Raw genomic sequence first — 19541 nt, 5'->3', positions numbered from 1 at the left:
GCCTAATTTATGTTTTCCATAGTCTCTTACTATAGTGCTCAAGACTCTTTGAAGTTAAGTGGTATATAAGACAGTAGCTATTTTGATGTATTACTCTATTTTAAAACTTCTATATTTATTACCTTTTTGCAATTAAATGTCTTGTTTTCTCTGTAACCCCCTTGATTTTATACCATACCATGTACATAATAGGTAATCATGGCTTATTAAGTGATTGAAGTATATTGCTGTTTAGCCTGGGTCATGTGCTCCATTCATTATATCTAAATTTTGTGGATGATGTTAGACATCTGTCCTGGTCTGAAACTCACTCTTTCTTCCTCTTTTTTATTCACTTGTATTCTCTATCTTGCTATGTGTACTCCTCTGTCTTACTCAACCCTTTATCTCCTTTTCCTCTGTCTTCCTCCCATTTTTTATTACCCCACTGCCAGCATGCGTATATGTTGTAGCCATGTGTTCTGGGAAACAAACTCACTCAGAAGGACAATGCAGATAGTGGAGTGCAGTTTATTACACCGGCGGGCCCAAGGCAGAGTCTCCTCTTAGCCAAGGACCCTGACCAGCATTTGTGAAAATCTTTTATACCCAATGTGTACGTGTCTGAACCCACCACTCCAAATTCCTTGAGACTTACATAAACCAAGGAAAATACAATCCCAATAACCCCATCATTCACGTGCTATGTGCTCATGTGCTCAAACAAACAATTAGTCAATAATCAATAAACCCGAGGTTATACTCCTATAGATACAGAAAATTTTATGGCCTGTCTGGAGGAAGGGGTGATTAGTGTATGTTTCTCTGAGGCGATGAGTAACCTAGATACGATCTTCAAGGTTCCCCTGTCTGGAGGGGGTCTTATCCTTCTGTTGTTGTTTTCATAGGCACTAAACAGAGTTCAGAGTCCATTGGAAAGGTGGCTGAGCATGATCAGCATGAACAGGCCTAAAGTGGAGTCCAGACCCTATGAATTCCTTCTTCATATATACATATGGTTACATATGTACATGATAAACTTTTTTGATAGAAATTTGCTCTTCCCACTTAAGAAAGCTAGCAATTGAGAGATTTTCTTTTAGTAAGGAAGCTGCTTGATGAAGCCATCTGAGCCTGCACTTTAGAAAATGAATTCAAATTCCTTGTCTACAAGGATTATGTAATTTTGAGAAATTTGATGTGTATCCTAATTCAAATTGTTGACTTTTTATCGTATATATGCCTTCATTGACATCATTGTGTTTTACCTTAAGCAAAATCAAAAGTTACATGACAAATTGAAAGGGGAAAACTATTGATAATGCCTATTAAAGACAAATGAAAGCTCTTTAGTATATAAAGATCTCCTAGAATTAAGGAAAAATCATCAAACCAGTGGACATATGTGCAAAAGGCATGAATGGGAAAGGAGATGAAAACAAAAAGAGTTCAATCTCAGTCATAAAAAGAGAAATTCACTACCAGATTATTAAACATCCTGAGTTTGGCACTGTATTTTGTGGTTGATATTAGGGGGAAATAGGCATTCTCATGCATTGCTGGTAGAAATGCAAAGTGATATAATCTCAGTGGAGAGACATTTGGTAATATTTACCAAAACCACAAATTCGTTTACCTTCAACTTGAAAATCCTATTCCTGGAAAGCTACCTGCATAAGTATAAAATGAGGCCTTGTTTGTCATAACAAAAGACTAGTAATAGCTCAGTTGTCCAGTAATAAATAAATATTGAATAAATATGCAATGAATACTGCAGCTAAATGGATAAAAAGAAAAAAGGAGTTTTTCACTGAATTGATTGTGGAGAGATTGCCAGGATGTATCGTTGAAGTGAAAAACCATACATACTATTCTGGTTTTGCATAAGAGCTGTTGTCGGGGGTGGGTAATTTGTATTGTTTGTGTATGTATATGGAAGCACCGCTGCTGCTGCTGCTAAGTCGCTTCAGTCGTGTCCGACTCTGTGCGACCCCATAAACAGCCGCCCACCAGGCTCCCCCGTCCCTGGGATTCTCCAGGCAAGAACACTGGAGTGGGTTGCCATTTCCTTCTCCAATGTATGAAAGTGAAATCGCTCAGTTGTTTCCGACTCTTAGCGACCCCATGGACTGCAGCCTCCCAGGCTCCTCCGCCCATGGGATTTTCCAGGCAAGAGTACTGGAGTGGGGTGCCATTGCCTTCTCCGATGGAAGCACTAGAAGACTAGATTTAAGATCCTAACTTAATTAATGACTCTCCTATAGAAGGAGTTTCCGGTTTTTTTGCTGTCTAATTTGTGTTATACAAAAATTTATAAGAAACTTGTAAAAATGGTTACCTATTTACTAAACATGGGAATGATACTTCTGTATGTACTCTTTTATTTATAGTTCTGACTTTTGAATTATAAAAATACTTATTCAAAAAATAAAATTAAATCATGATTTGGAAACCTCAACGAATGAAAATTAAAATACTTTATTATAAAATATATATTCAAAAAAGTGTAATAGAAATATATGTACAGTTAACAGTGGCTCAGTAGTAAAGAATCCGCCTGCAATGCAGAAACCGCAGGAGACATGAGTTCCATCCCTAGGTTGGGAGGATCCCCTGGAGCAGGACATGGCAACCCACTCCAGTATTGTTGCCTGGAGAATCCCATGTACAGAAGAGCCTGGCAGGTTACAGTTCATAGGGTCACAAAGAGTAGGACACAACTGAAGCAACTGAGCACGCAAAGAATAATTTATCCATTTTGTTGTTTATGGGCATTTCAGTTCTTACCATTTTTATATAATCTTCAGGTACAAAAGTTTCTATCAGATTTATACCCAGGAGTAATACTGTTGAGTCTTAACATGTTCAACTTTACTGGATAATACCAAGAACTTTTCCAAAGTGTACCACTGTTTTACAAGCCAAATTTGTTTACTTACTTGTTCACCATCTGCTGAGGAGAGTGCTGATTGTCTCACATATCTTCCCCAACACTAAGTATCTTAACCTATTTTTCTGAGCTACTTAGTCATTTTACTGATAATTGTTCATTGTATTGTATATAATACTTAGTGAAGTAATTCAAAATATATTGTTCTTTTTCATTTTTCAGATGTCGTTTTCATCTTCTACCCCTGTGGATCAGGAAATCAGAAGTCTTCGAGAGAAACTTAATAAACTTAGGCAACAGAATGCTTGTTTAGTTTCACAGAATCATTCTTTAATGACTAAAATAGAATCTGTCCACTTTGAATTGACACAGTCAAGAGCAAAAGTATGTTTCTTGAAATGCTGACTATGCCAACAGAAAAGAATCATCTTAAGATTTGTAATTGGAAAAATATTCCTTGTATTACCTTAATGTGTTATATATAATGATTTTTATTGTAATAATATATCAAGCTATTATAGAATCAATTTTATATGAATTTAATATTTGAAAATTATTTAGAGGAACTTGTATAATCTATGCATTTAGATAAGTCAGAACTTCTTAAAATTCTTAAAGATTACCAATTTGTGTGGTTTTGCTTCTTGTACAAAGAAAATATATAGCTTACTTATCTTCTTCTTTACAATAATACATCCTCATTGTTGTAAACTTCAAAAATAGAAAAAAGGGAGAAAGATAACCCAGTTTCTACCATATAGAAACTTTATTGGTTTATCATATAATTGAATGTTACACGTTTGAATAGTTTTTTTTTCCCCTGTGTTTTATACTTCTTATATAGTCTAAGCATTTTTTGGTGCATTTACCTAGCTTTTCCAACAACGATTTTTTTATGGTAGCATTAATGTTTTCTTATGTGAGTATACCATAACTTAATAACTCTCCTGTTTAAGTTGGTTTCCTTTATTTTTCTATATGATTGATATTGTACAACAAAATTAGAAGAAACGAAAGAGTCCAGTAATAGAGGCTTGGTAAATATATATATATATATTTATATATATATGCACGCATATAATTAATTGCTACCAAGCTTGCTTTTGTTACCTAAGGTGAAAGCATATATCAATGTATCAGTACTACAATATATTAATATATCAGTAGTAAAACATATATCAATATATGAGTACTAAAATGCAAAGTTATTTGACTTTCATGGGACTTTGTAAAGTTTAGATGATATTTGTAGAGGCACTTAGAGTGGTATCTGTACAGTCAGCACTCCAAAACTCACCTGAAGTATTTAGTGGCAGAAACAAATACACAGTAACTAATCTGCTTTGTTTTTTGTAAAATGAGCATATTTGTCTAAATGTTTGTGTTTTTTTACGTGTGTGTGTATATATATATACACACACACATATGATGTGTATAAGGAAAGAAAGGCTGTGCTATAACTCTGGGAACTATTAGAGCGTCATAGTGAGACTTTGACTGTTTTTTAGACATAATTGTTTTAAGTAGTACAGTTATGGGAGGTCTTTATTTTTCTTTTGTTCTTTTCAAACAAAGTACACTATTGTGCTTAAGGAGAAAAATGCTGCAGTGAACATAAAACTTTTTTGGTGTTTGGGATTATTTCTGGGATAGATTTCCAGAATGGTCAAATCACACAGAAAGAGTTTTTTCAGGCATTTACTGCACTCTGTCTACATTCAGTAGTCTACTGATTAAAAAAAAAAAAACAAAAAAAAACACTATACTTTTTAATTTCTTTGAGGCAAAAAATCTTATTTTTCTTGATTTCTCATGAGATTTACCTTCTCAGTGCATTTGTCATTCCTTTTGATGTGTCTGTTTATTATATTTTAACTTTTTAGTCCCCTATAGATTCTTTTAAAGTCATAGAGGCTTAATTATTTGAAGTCTTAGAGATACTAAGAGTTTTACTGTTAACTACTGAATTATTAATATTTTAAATGTTCCTTTCTTTGAGCATATAAATACACCAATGTGTATTTCTAGGCAGTAAGATAGTTGTATTTTATAAGGCTGCAGTCCATGGGGTCACTAAGAGTCAGACATGACTGAGCGACTTCACTTTCACTTTTCACTTTCATGCATTGGAAAAGGAAATGGCAACCCACTCTAGTATTCTTGCCTGGAGAATCTCAGGGATAGAGGAGCCTAGTGGGCTGCCATCCATGGGGTCGCACAGAGTCGGACACGACTGAAGCGACTTAGCAGCAGCAGCAGCATACTTCTCAGTTTTTCTTTTTTTTAAGAACTGGGGTGTTTTGGCTTATTGAATTTTATTTTATTTCATTTTGGCTATGCTGGATCTTCCTTGGGGTGTCCTTCTCTTGTTGAAGAGCATGGGCTCAGTAGTTCTGGCGCTTGGGCTCTCCAGGTGTGGCATGTGGGCTTAGTTCCCTCACAGCATGTGGAACTTAGTTCCCCGATCAGAATTCGAACCTGTGTACCCTGCATTGAAAGGTAGATTCTTAACTACTGGACCACCAGGAAAGTCCCCCATCTCAGCATTTTCTAAATTGCTTAATAAAATATTTTTTAGGGAGATTGCCTTTTCAAGGGGAGGTCTCAGCTTTGATGTTGCATATGTGCCGCTTTTGGAAATCTTTTGCTCCCCTTTGTACTGGACAACATATTCATAATTGACCTTTTAGCAAAGTCTGTATAGTAGTTACAGTTCTGGATCTTGATGTGTTGTCCATTCTGGGCTTATTACCCTTCAGGCCTGCTGGCCTGCTGCCCAGCTGTCATCTGGGACTTCTTTTTGATGTTCTTCCAGGTTGTGTTTACGGTTTCCTGGGTCTCATGTTGACTTTCTTGGTTTACTCTTTCTTTAGTTGAAGCATATTTTACAGTACTTCCTTGCCTGTTTGAGATGTCTTAATTTCTCGCCAACACTTGATTGAATTCTAGAATGAAAATTATTTTACCCCAGAGTTTTTAGGACACTGCTTTCTTGTCTTATATCCTCTAGTGTGTGTCTGGAATGTTTAATTCCATTGTGAATTACATTTCCTAGCATGTAATATATCTTTCCTTTGTTTTTCCATTTATGATAGCTTTCAGTATTTTCCTTCTTTCCATAGTGTTTTAAAATTTCATAGTGATTTATCTTTGAGTAGACCTTTGTTATTTATTGTACTGGTTACATAAAGATCATCTGGTTGAAATCTTGTGTCCTTTGGTCCCTGAAATTTTTCTTATGTAATCTTGATTATTTTCTTCCCTTTGTTTTCTTTCTTCTGTCTTTCCCAACCTGATTGGTCCTTTAAATCTTTCAAGTTTTTCCCTGGTATTTTCCATCTCTTTGTCTTCCTGTGGTACTTTTTCAGAGATTTCCTCAGTGTTGTCATCCTATTGAATCTTCTGTTTTGGCTGTCATAATTTTTCAATTTCTAGGCCTTTTCATGTTCTCTGTTTTGTGTTTGCAATATCCTCTCATTGCTCTCTCAATGATTTGTGTGTGTGTGTGTGTGTGTGTGTGTGTGTGTGTGTGTATGTATTTGCCTTGCTTCTGCCAGTTGCTTTTAACTTTTGTTTTGACCTCTCAGATGTTGGTGTTCTGGTTATTTTTATTTAAGAGAAGGCACTTAAATGCTGTTTGGAAACTCTCTCTGCAAATGTGAGATTTGTTGTCCATTGAGCTTCATTTGTTGGTAATGGTTGAAGAGGTGGCTCTTTTGTAGGGAGCAATCTTCCTTCTCCCATTCAGTATCCATATGTGAGGTCTTTTACTTTGAAGTTCTTGAGTTTCTGCAGCAAAGAATCCTTTGATTTCTTACTTGTGAGATAGCCCCAGATGAGGTGGGATAGGAGGCTAGAAGCTGACTATTCTGTATTAATCTCTTTGTTTTTTAACTCTACGTCATCTCTGCTCATCATTCCACAAAATATTTCAAGAGTCCCAAATGTTTCCTGTTCAGTTTCTCCAGATTAGTAAACTGTCTCTTTCTCTTCTTAAGTGGAAGGCTCTTGGTGACTCTTTTGACTCCTGGTGTTCTGAGCGTGGGAAAAGGAGGGACTTATCAAAGAGATCTTGAACTGTGTTCCAAGTTTTCTCTTCTAGACCTCACCCCTGTCCTGCACTATATACCTCATGCTTCCTTTTTCTGGGAATATTTAGTGTTCTTTTCCAGACACCATTAGGTTGTTGATATCCATCATCTTACACTCTTCATAGTCCAAGTCGTATTTTCTAGGTTTTCTCTAGTAGTCATGTTTTCTAAATTTAGGCTTTAAAAAAGAGTCAATAAGTATTTTTATGTAATTTTAAATGATTTGATCTTTGAAATTTAAATTTCTAATTTATGTGAAATCTTTTTAGTTAGTGTTGGTAGAGATTCTCTTTTATTTTCCCTAAATAGTTAACCAGTTATCTTGTAATACTAAGTTGAGGATAATGGGAGGAGCTTACATGAGACTGGCTTGTGATGATGACATGCCCATGTAAGTTGATAGACAAGATGAGCTTCATAATTGAAGAATGACTGGGGAGTTCTGTTGAATTTCCGTCAGATGATAAGAGAAACTAAGGAGCAAATAGATTAATTTATTTTGTAAAGAAAGTGCTCTGAAAGTTGTTTTTTGTTTTAGGTTTCTATGCTTGAATCTGCTCAAAAACAGGCAGCCAATGTACCAATCTTAGAAGAACAGATTATAAATTTGGAAGCAGAAGTTTCAGCCCAAGATAAAGTTTTGAGGTAAGATTTACAGCGTTTTTTTAAAACATTTCATTGATTAGAATGTAACATCATGTGAGTGTGTGAATCTCATCCATATTTTCACCTGGGAAATTGCTAACAATGTCTGTTTTTATCATATGAAATCTCATGTTGTTTAGTTGCTAAGTTCTGTCTGTTCGTGACGCCATGAACTAATAACCCACCAGGCTTCTCTGTCCATGGGATTTTCCAGGCAAGGGTACTGGAGTGTGTTGCGGTTTCCTTCCCCAAGGGATCTTCCCCAGACAGGGATCAAACCTGTGTCTCTTGCATTGTGGGTGGATTCTTGACCACTGAGCCACCTGAGAAGCCCACTTACGGCTTTCAAATACTTATTTTTTATACGTCTTGTTAAATTTTGATCCCCACCCAGGCTTCCCTGGTGGCTTAGATGGTAAAGAGTCTGCCTGCAATGCAGGAGACCTGGGTTCAATCCCTGGATCAGGAAGATCCCTGGAGAAGGAATTGGCAACCCACTTCAGTATTCATGCCTGGAAAATCCCATGGACGGAGGACCCTGGCAGGCTACACCCCATGGATTTGCAAAGAGTCAGACATGACTGAAGTGACTTAGCATGCACACACAGATAGACTGTCTCAGAACTTGATGAATCTGTGTTCAGTTTATCATAATTCTTGGCTGCAGGATGCATGCAGTTGTATGGCAGCTAAAAAAGACTAAATCTAAGCTGAGATATTTATTTATATGTTTTCATTAATATGAACTAGTTTACTTATTGTCCTATGTAGTTATGCTCGCTACTTTGATGGGAATTCAAAGACGTACAAGGAATCAGGCACTTTGTAATTTGTCTTCCTTTTCTGTTTTGAATACATGAGAAATACATGCATATTAAATAGCATATTGTTCCATTTTAGTGATTCTCAAAGATTAATTCTGGGACCAGCAGTATGAGCATCATCTGGAAACATGTAAGAAATGCAAATCTCAATTCTGGTCTCAGACTTTCTGAATCACAGACGCTGGGAGTTGGGACCCAGCAGTCTATGTTTTAACAAGTCCTACAGATGATTCTGATGCACACTAAAATCATCTCTCATGACCCTCAGAATTTTGTAATTTTCTTAGTAATACATATATTATGTTTATTCCTAGGTATTTTATATTTTTGGTTGTTGTGAATTTGTTCTTGTTCTTTTTTTTTTTTTAGCCATGTGGCATGTGAGATCTTAGTTCCCTGACCTGGAATTGAACTCAGGCCCTTGGGAATGAGAGTGCAGAGTCCTAACCAGTGAACTGCCTGGCAGTTCCCAATTTGTTCTTATTCTGTTCATTGATAGAATATAGGAAGGCTACTGCTTTTTGTATAATACTAGAATTATTTTGTAATTAGACTATTTCTCATACCTTTAATAAATTCTGATTTTCATTTTGATTCTCCAGGGATTTTCCAGGTAACTAATGATATTATCAGCAAAAAAAGAATTTTGTCTTTCTTTTCTGAAATTTATTCTTGTTACTTTTTCATTTTTGCTTTTTGCAGCTGTCAGAAAAATCACTGGATATGGTGGTGATAATAGTCATCCTTATCTAGTTTCTGAAATGTACCTAATGCTTCTAGGTATCATTAAATAGGATATCAGCTTTTGTTTCAGACACATTTATCATTTGATGGCAGCATCCTTTTATTCCTTGTTAAACCTCATAGTATACTAGTGATGTGTAAGCCTTTTCTCTGCCTCATGTTAAATATTTGTTTCTCTTAACTCAGTGATTTAAAATAATAGAATTCCTGATGTTGAACTGTTCTTGCATACCTGAAATAATCTCTTCAACAGCCTTTAAAAGTATCTTTATTTTATAGAGAGGCAGAAGATAAATTAGAGCAGAGTCAGAAAATGGTAATTGAAAAAGAACAGTGTTTGCAGAAGTCCCAAGAGGAATGTATAAGGTTGAAGGTGGACTTACTTGAACAAAGTAAACAAGGAAAGAGGTATGTGTTTTTAAAGGAAATAATTGTATTTCTAGGGAAAAACGAAGAATATATAGTACCTATTTAAAATTCTGCATAGTTTTTTAAGTTAAAGAAATTTCAGAAATTTGTCAGTGGAAAATTTAATGTCTTTCGTCCTGTAATTTTTAAAATTTTTTGATTAAAATTTTCACGAGTAGGCTTTATATGTTATTGGCATTTTGAATTGGGATTAATTCCTTAAAGCCTGATAATGATTATCAATGAAATTACATTTACATATTTCTTAAATAAAATATATAAGAAAGTGTGGTTTAGTCTTCCTTTAGGAATAGATAAGTAATGCGAAAATATCTATTTTGTATAAGCCATGTCTTTTCTTTAAAGCCATATCTTAAGATAAAGTTTCCTAGATAACTGACCAGATAATTATTAACTTTGAATGTTCATTAACTTTTAAACTAATAAAGATAAAAGCTTTTTAGTTTAATGAGATTTCACCATATAATAATGTCAAGGTAACAGTTTTTACACAGGGTAAAATCATAATCTGCATTTTTATCCTCTTTGGCAACAAAAATATGTTTTAAAATTTCATCCTATGACATAAGTAATGTTATGAAGAAAGTATTTTTGAAAAGTTGTCATAAATAGATAAATATTTGTTTGCATGTGCATTTAAACTTCTAAAAACTGCTCAAAACCTGTCTATGTCATTTTTCATTAAAGTGAGTTTGGAAGAATATTTTCTCAGCAGTGTTTGGTTAGTATAGTTCAAGTTATAGTATATATTTGGTAGGCATTATTACTTAGTGGAAATGTATAGTTTTGGAGTCAAACCAGCCAGGTTTTAACGTCTCAGTGACTTTGTTACATTGAAGAAACTATTTAACCTTCTTGAACCTCATTTTGTTCATATTAAGTCAAGATGATATTGATTGTCTTGCTGTGAGGGATAAATGAAAAAATAAATGTAAGATGCTTCATAAATAATAAACACTAACCAGTGTAGCTATTGTAAATATAAACTGTGTGGTCGAATATTCTGAAAATCAGACTTTACTTACTCAGATGAACCTTTTGTACGTAGATATTTAAAATAACAATATAATACATGAAGACTAGCCTTATAGCTAAGGAAAAGTACAGAAAGAGCAACTAGTTCTCTGTAGAACTTAGATAGAGATGATGTTTTATGGAAGGGGATTTTTTTTGTTTTTGATTGTACTGATTCTTCGTTGCTCACATGGGCTTTCTCCTTTTGGAGAGAGAGGGGCTGGCTACTCTCTAGTTGTCATGCGTAAACTTCTCATTGCGGTGCCTTCTCTTATTGTGGAGAACAGGCTTTGTGTGCATGGGCTTCAGTAATTGTGGCTCACAGGCCCAGGTACTCCCCGGCATGTGAAATCTTCCTGGACCAGGGATCAATCAAACCTGTGTCCCCCACGTTACAAGGCGGATTCTTATCCACTGGTCTACCAGGGAAGTCCAGGGGTAGGGTATTGACTTTGCTGTCATAAGGTGGATAAGTAGGGGTGCATGCCTTCTGGACAACATGTGCAAAGGCAGAGAAATACAAAAGAACATCTTTTCTAAAGAACACTAGGAATTTTGTGTACTTATAAATGGATGATATAGTAGGATGTAAGGAAAAAGACAGGCTTGGTCCAGACTGTAAATGGCTTTGTGTTTTATGCCAAAGGATTTGTATTTTAACCTCGGAAGCATAAATCATCAATTCAGATTTTTAGGTAGAAATGTGATATGAAGATTCTTGGAACTTTTTGAAGAACTAGAATGAATATTGACATTCTAAAATTGAAATATGAAAACCTTTACAAAGACTTTTTTGAGGGTAGAGATTAATCAGATGGATTAAAAAGCCATGTAAGGCAGATATTGTTAGCTTTATACAGTTTATAAGAGAGATACTTAAAATATAAAGACACAGAATAAATAACAAGGTCCTGCTGTATAGGACAGGAAACTATATTGAATATCCTGTGATTAAACCATAATGGAAAAGAACATGAAAAAAGAATATATATGTATAACTGTGTCACTTTGCAGTATAGCAGAAATTAAATGCAACATTTTATATTTTTTTAAACACATAAGGACACAGAAAAGATGAATGCAAAGGGATGAAAGTAAATATTTTAGGCAAAAAACAAATTGGTATAGTTATATTAATATCACAGAGTAGATTTAAGTACAAAAAGCATTACTAGAGTTAAAAAGAACTCCTGTATTTATATATATATATATATATATATATGTATATGTATATATCAGAGAAGGCACTGGCGACTCACTCCAGTAGTCTTGCCTGGAAAATCCCATGGACGGAGGAGCCTGATAGGCTGCAGTCCATGGGGTCTCTAAGAGTCGGACACAACTGAGCGACTTCCCTTTCACTTTTCACTTTCATGCATTGGAGAAGGAAATGGCAACCCACTCCAGTGTTCTTGCCTGGAGAATCCCAGGGACGGGGGAGCCTGGTGGGCTGCTGTCTGTGGGGTCGCACAGAGTCGGACATGACTGACGTGACTTAGCCACAGCAGCAGCAGCATATGTATATATATGGAGAGAGAAATGGCAGCCCACTCCAGTACTCTTGCCTGGAGAATCCCATGGACGGAGGAGCCTAGTTGGACATGACCGAAGTGACTAAGCACGCATGCACATGTGTGTATACATATGCATATGTAATGTTTAGGTAACACTTCAGCAGGAAGCTATAAAGATTCTAAACTTATATCTAACAATATAGTCCCAAAGTACATAAAGAAAATAAAATTTCAAGTAGAAATGAACAAATCTGTAATCATACAGGGAATACTTTTGCTGATTTACTAGAATTGTTAGATTAAGCAACAAAAAAGTAAGAAGCTGAAGAGTTGAGTGACTATTAACCTAATGGATGTATATATGGAATCTTGTAGCCAACCATTTGAGAATGTGCATTCTTTTAGACACTCCTAGAATATTTATACTTTGTTACCTTATTCTGCCAGAAAACATGAATTTTAACAAAGATAAAAATATTTATGTCATACATATCATCCTCATGTCATTAAATTATATATGACAGCCCTACACCCCACCATAGTCCTCCCTCCCTGAAAACCATGTAGTTTGAAAATGTAAAATCAGCCTTCTCGCTACTCATGGATCACTGAAAAAATTATGATGAAAATTGGAAGACTTAGAACTGATACAAAAAGTGTTTCATATTGCAGCTTGTGGGCTGTAGCCAAAGATATTCTTAGAAGAAAATTTTTAGTCTCCTGTTCATGTATTAAGATTAGTATATGAGTAAACTAAAACATTAAATTTATATAGTCAGGAAAAGGACATAAAAGAGCATCAGAAGAAAAATAGAAGTATTTAAATAATAAAGGGTGAAACGGATATACAGAAAACAATGAAACAGTAGAGAATCCCAAAAACCCAGATCTGGTTTTTTTTTCCCCCACACTGGCCAAGATAATGGGCATTACATAAGATTAACCCAGGAGAAAATTAATCCACAAAAACCAATATTGGAATTGAAAAGTGTCCCCTAAATTACAGATTTAGCTATGATTTAAGAAATAAGACCAAGTACTGTGAACCATTTTACGATAATACATTTGAAAACTTAAGCTAAATGCTTTTCCAACAAGATAAAGTTTAACAAAACTAACTTAAGAATAAATTGAAAACCTTAGTTTTTTAACCATTAAAGATATTGAATCAATTGTTAGATATTTCCCCACAAGAAATAAAATGATCAAAATGATGATGATGATTCCATATATATGTGTTAGAATACGGTATTTATCTTTCCCTCCCTGACTCACTTCACTCTGTATAATAGGTTCTAAATTCATCCACCTTATTAGAACTGACTCAAATGCATTCCTTTTTATGGCTGAGTAATATTCAACTGCTTTATCCATTCATCTATCGATGGACATCTAGCTTGCTTCCATGTTCTAGCTATTGTAAATAGTGCTGCAGTGAACAATGGTATACATGTGTCTCTTTCAATTTTGGTTTCCTCAGGGTATATGCCTACGAGTGGAATTGCTGGGTTATATCGTAGTTTTATTCCTAGTTTTTTAAGGACTCGCCATACTGTATTCCATAGTGACTGTATCAATTTACATTCCCACCAACAGTGCAAGAGCATTCCCTTTTCTCCACACCCTCTCCAGCATTTATTGTTTGTAGACTTTTTGATGAGGGCCATTCTCACCGGTATGAGGTGATAACTCATTGTAGTTTTGATTTGCATTTCTCTAATAATGAGCAATGTTGAGCATCTTTTCATGTGTTTGGTAGCCATCTATATGTCTTCTTTGGAGAAATGTCTGTTTAGGTCTTTTTCCCACTTTTTGATTGGGTTGTTTGTTTTTCTGTTATTGAGTTGTATGAGCTGCTTATATATTTTGGAAATTAATCCTTTGTCAGCTGTCTCGTTTGCTATTATTTTCTCCCATTCTGAGGGTTTTCTTTTCACCTTGCTTATAGTTTCCTTTGCTGTGCAGCTTTTTTAAGTTTAATCAGGTCCCACTTGTTTACTTTGTTTTTATTTCCATTACTCTAGGAGGTGGGTCATAGAAGATCTTGCTTTGGTTTATGTCATCGAGTGTTCTGCCTATGTTTTCCTCTAAGAGTTTTATAGTTTCTGGTCTTACATGTAGGTCTTTAATCCACTTTGAGTTTATCTTTGTGTGTGGTGTTAGGAAGTGTTTTAATTTCATTCTTTTACATGTAGCTGTCCAGTTTTCCCAGCACCATTTGTTGAAGAGGCTGTCTTTGCCCCATTGTATATTCTTGCCTCCTTTATCCAAAATAAGGTACCCATAGGTGCATGGGTTTATTTCTGGGCTTTCTATCTTGTTTCATTGGTCTATATTTCTGTTTTTGTGCCAGTACCATACTGTCTTGATGACTGTAGCTTTGTAGTATAGCCTGAAGCCAGGAAGCTTGATTCCTCCAGCTCCATTCTTCTTTCTCAAGACTGCTTTGGCTATTTGGGATCTTTTGTGTTTCCATATGAATTGTGAAATTTTTTGTTCTAGTTCTGTGAAAAATGCCATTGGTATTTTGATAGGAATCGCATTGAATCTGTAGATTGTGTTTGGTCATATACTCATTTTCACAATATCAATTCTTCCTACCCAGGAACATGGAATATCTGTCCATCTGTTTATGTCATCTTTGATTTCTTTCATTAGTGTCTTATAGTTTTCTGTGTACAGTTCTTTCATCTAGAAAAATGGTACTGAAGAATTTATTTACAGGACAACAATGGAGAAGCAGACATAGAGAATAGACTTACTGACATGGGGAGAGGGGAGGAGAGGGTGAGATAAATAGAAAGAGTAACATGAAAACTTCTATTACCATATGTAAAATAGATAGCCAATGGGATTTGCTATATGGCTCAGGAAACTAAAACAGGGGCTCTGTATCAACCTAGAGGGGTGGGGTGGGAAGGGAGACAGGAGGGAGTTTCAAAAGGGAGGGGATATATGTATCAGTTCAGTTCAGTAGCTCAGTCGTGTCCGACTCTTTGCGACCCCATGAATCGCAGCACGCCAGGCCTCCCTGTTCATCACCATCTGCTGGAGTTCAGTCAGACTCACGTCCATCGAGTCCGTGATGCCATCCAGCCATTTCATCCTCTGTTGTCCCCTTCTCCTCCTGCCCCCAATCCCTCCCAGCATCAAAGTCTTTTCCGGTGAGTCAACTCTTCACATGAGGTGGCCAAAGTACTGGAGTTTCAGCTTTAGCATCATTCCTTCCAAAGAAATCCCAGGGCTGATCTCCTTCAGAATGGACTACTGGTTGGATCTCCTTGCAGTCCAAGGGACTCTCAAGAGTCTTCTCCAACACCACGGTTCAAAAGCATCAATTCTTCGGCACTCAGCCTTCTTCACAGTCCAACTCTCACATCCGTACATGACCACAGGAAAAACCATAGCCTTGACTAGTTGGCAAAGTAATGTCTCCACTTTTGAATATGCTATCTAGGTTGGTCATAACTTTTCTTCCAAGGAGTAAGCGTCTTTTAATTTCATGGCTGTACTCACCATCTGCAGTGATTTTGGAGCCCAAAAAAATAAAGTCTGACACTGTTTCCACTGTTCCCCCATCTATTTCCCATGAAGTGATGGGACTGGATGCCATGATCTTCATTTTCTGAATGTTGAGCTTTAAGCCAACTTTCTCACTCTCCACTTACACTTTCATCAAGAGGCTTTTTAGTTCCTCTTCACTTTCTGCCATAAGGGTGATGTCATCTGCATATCTGGGGTTATTGATATTTCTCCCGGCAGTCTTGATTCCAGCTTGTGTTTCTTCCAGCCCAGCGTTTCTCATGATGTACTCTGCATATAAGTTAAATAAGCAGGGTGACAATATACAGCCTTGACGTACTCCTTTTCCTATTTGGAACCAGTCTGTTGTTCCATGTCCAGTTCTAACTGTTGCTTCCTGACCTGCATACAGGTTTCTCAAGAGGCACATCAGGTGGTCTGGTATTCCCATCTCAGAATTTCCCACAGTTGATTGTGATCCACACAGTCAAAGGCTTTGGCATAGTCAATAAAGCAGAAATAGATGTTTTTCTGGATCTCTCTTGCTTTTTTGATGATCCAGTGGATGTTGGCAATTTGATCTCTGGTTCCTCTGCCTTTTCTAAAACCAGCTTGAATATATGTATACCTATATCATATAGGCTGATTCATGTTGAGGTTTGACAGAAAACAGCAAAATTTTGTAAAGCAATTATCCTTCAATAAAAAATTAGTTTAAAAAATGATGATGATGAGAGGAAACATTTCCATTATGGCTCACAGTAGCTAAAATGAAAAAGACTCACAGTATCAAGTTTTTAATGTTGTAGAGCAACTGAAAGTTTAATATATTTCTAGCAGGAGTATAAATTGGTAGAACCACTTTGGAAAACTGTTTACCAATGTCTACTAAATTTAAATGTAAGTCACTGTATGATCCAGAATCCATTCCAACAGAAGTGAAGGCCCATGTCTATCAAAAAATATGTGCAAGGGTGCTCAAAGTAGCTGTATTCATAATTACTAAGTCTTCATCAATAGTAGAATGCATAAATATATTCACATTATGAAATATATGCATTAGTGAAAAAGATCAACTGTAGCTATTTAACAGCAGAGATAAATAACACAGATATAATGTTAAGCAAACGAAGCCAGATGCAAAAGAATACTGTGTATTTACTTAAGAAATAAAAAATAGGCAAAATGATGATGATGTTAAAAGTCCAAATAGTGCTTACCATTTTGAATAGAGTATTGACTGAAAAGGTGCACGTGGGAACTTTTTGGGTGCTGGAAATGTTCTGTATTTGATCTGGATAGTAGTTAAGTGGGTACATATGTATATATGAGGAATTGATGCTTTTGAATTGTGAATCAATCCTAAAGAGAATCAACCTGAATATTCACTGAAAGGACTGTAACTGAAGCTGCAATACTTTGGCCACCTAATCCGAAGCACCAGCTCATTGGAGAAGATCCTGATGCTGGGAAAGATTGAAGGCAAAAGAAGAGGGCGGCAGAAGATGAGATGGTTAGATAGCATCACTGACTCATTGGACATGAATTTGAGCAAACTCTGGGAGATAGTGGAAGACAGAGGAGCCTGGCATGCTATAGTCCATGGGTCCCAAAGAGTTGGAGATGACTTAGTGACTGAAAAAACAATATGTATATACAAATTCATTCGCTTAAGATGAGCACTTTTATTTTAATGAAAAATTAAAATAAAACAGAAACTATATGTTAAATGTAAAAAAATCTACAGAAGAATAGCTACAGTCTTAGTGGAGGTTTAAAAATGTGCTCAAGATTTGTTTTAATCAGGTATGGCAAGATACACAGACATGGAAATGGCTGTCATGAAGGAAGTTTTTATACTCACAAATTACTAGAAATAGGAGACATGACATGTCATGTAGAGGGGATCATACAGGGAAGTTTAAGTATGGAGGTTGTTTAGCAGGTAGAGGGAGTAGGGAGAAAAACATGAACAAGAGATTTTACTGTGAGTTCTGTGGGAAGAAATGGTTGAGGTTAGGTATTCAACCTTCAGATTGGCTAGTATGAATAATCTCAGTAGGCTCGCATATAAGACTGTCTTGAGTTGTCTGATACCTGGTCCTGGGGTGTTTAGGACAGGAGACTATTGGCCTGGAGTGTGAGAGCCAGATAGAGGAATGGAGAGCAGGCTCTGGGTTGCTTAGTTTGTATATGAAAGATGCACCTCCATGTGCATAGTTTACTCATCACTGAGAATTGGCTAGTGCTGGGAGGGCCAGTCTTCATAGGGTCAGTAAGACAACAGATGTCAAAACATCAGACTAAGATGATAATACAATGGAGAAAATAATAAAACTTCCTTGAAAGTCTTAAGATCTAACTAATGAGGTATATACCATTTTTCTGTAAGGGAACCCAACATAAAGGTGTCAGTTTTCCCCCAATAATTTATATATTCAGTACAGTACCAACCAGTATCCTAACAAGTTTTGATAAAAGTTAATGAACTGACCCTAAAAATCATGTGGAAGAACCAAATTTCAAGGACAAATAAGGCACTTTTGAAGCTGTAGGCCAAGGCAGAGAACATATCTATAGATAAGCAAACTTCTAAAGTTATACTAATTAAGTCAATATGATATTTGTATGTGTGTGCTTGCTAAGTCACTTCATTCGTGTCCTACTCTTTGTGAACCTATGGACTATAGCCCTCCAGGCTCCATGGCTACTGTCCATGGGATTCTCCAGGCAAGAATACTAGAGTGGGTTGCCATACCCTCCTCCAAAGGATCTTCCCAATCCAGGAATTGAATCCCTATCTCATTATGTTTCCTGCACTGGCAGTCAAATTCTGTACCACTAGTGCCACCTGGGAAACTCGGTATTGGTATAGGTATAAAGAAAAGGTTAGTTGTACAGGACAAAGACCCTTAAGCAAAAACACATATGGTGGAATCTTGTCATGTAATAAGTGGCATTACAAATCAGAGCACAGGATGGATGAATCAATAATTTAGGTACTGGACAAACTGACATCATGTATTTCATTTGTGATACAGTGAGAAGGGTATAGCACCAGTTATGTGGTGTGCCTCTCAAGAACGAATAGCCTGAAATTAGTTATGAGGAAACATCAGACTAGCTCAGCTTAGTCTTCTGTAAAACAACTGTTTATTCTTGAAAAATGTCACAGTCATGAAGGACTAAGTAAAACTGAAGATGTTCCAGATAAGACTAAAGAGACATAATAACTTAAAGCAATAAGTGATCTTGGATCAGAGGAAAGAAAATTCCGTAAAGAAATTATTGGAATAATTAACAACGTTTATATATAGTTGCACCATAAAGAAGGCTGAGCACTGAAGAATTGGTGCTTTCAAATTGTGGTGCTGGAGAAGACTCTTGAGAGTCTCTTGGACAGTAGGGAGATCAAATCAGTCAGATCTAAAGGAAATCAACCCTGAATATTCATTGGAAGGACTGATGGTTAAGCTCCAATACTCTGGCTACTTGATGTGAAGAGATAACTCATTAGAAAAGACCCTGATTCTGGGAAAGCAGGAGGAGAAGGGAGCAACATAATATGAGATGATGGGTGGCATCACTGACTCATTGCATACAAGTTTGAGCAAACTCCGGGAGATAGGGAAGGATAGGGAAGCTAGGCATGCTTCATTTTGTGGGGTTGCAAAGAGTGGGACAGACTTAGTGACTGAGTAACAACATTGTATCAATTTTAGATTTCTTAAATTTGATAGTTACTTATGGTTATATGAAACAGTGTTCATATTCTTAGAAGATATGTGCTGAAGTATTTAGGACTGAAGTTTATTAATTATTCCAGAATATATAGTTCAGTGCAAAAATATCTTTCAAGTGAGAGACATAAAGCAGTGGTAGCAAATTG

At 36.1% G+C, this 19541-nt stretch overlaps 1 protein-coding gene across 1 annotated transcript in view; it reads left to right on the top strand.

Annotated features, from left to right (window-relative positions):
* The window catches only part of CCDC18 (coiled-coil domain containing 18), a 110983-nt gene that overhangs the window by 898 nt on the left and 90544 nt on the right, over positions 1 to 19541 (top strand). Inside the window, exons 3-5 of the mRNA XM_052638044.1 lie at positions 3092 to 3253; positions 7499 to 7605; positions 9453 to 9581. Coding sequence (XP_052494004.1) covers positions 3092 to 3253; positions 7499 to 7605; positions 9453 to 9581 — 398 coding nt within the window. The remainder of the gene's footprint in view (positions 1 to 3091; positions 3254 to 7498; positions 7606 to 9452; positions 9582 to 19541) is intronic.

Source organism: Budorcas taxicolor, chromosome 3 (assembly GCF_023091745.1).
Source record: "Budorcas taxicolor isolate Tak-1 chromosome 3, Takin1.1, whole genome shotgun sequence".
NCBI classification, from domain to species: Eukaryota; Metazoa; Chordata; class Mammalia; order Artiodactyla; family Bovidae; genus Budorcas; species Budorcas taxicolor.
The sequence above is the reverse complement of the archived record's forward strand: the minus strand, read 5'-3'. Positions and strand labels throughout refer to the sequence as shown.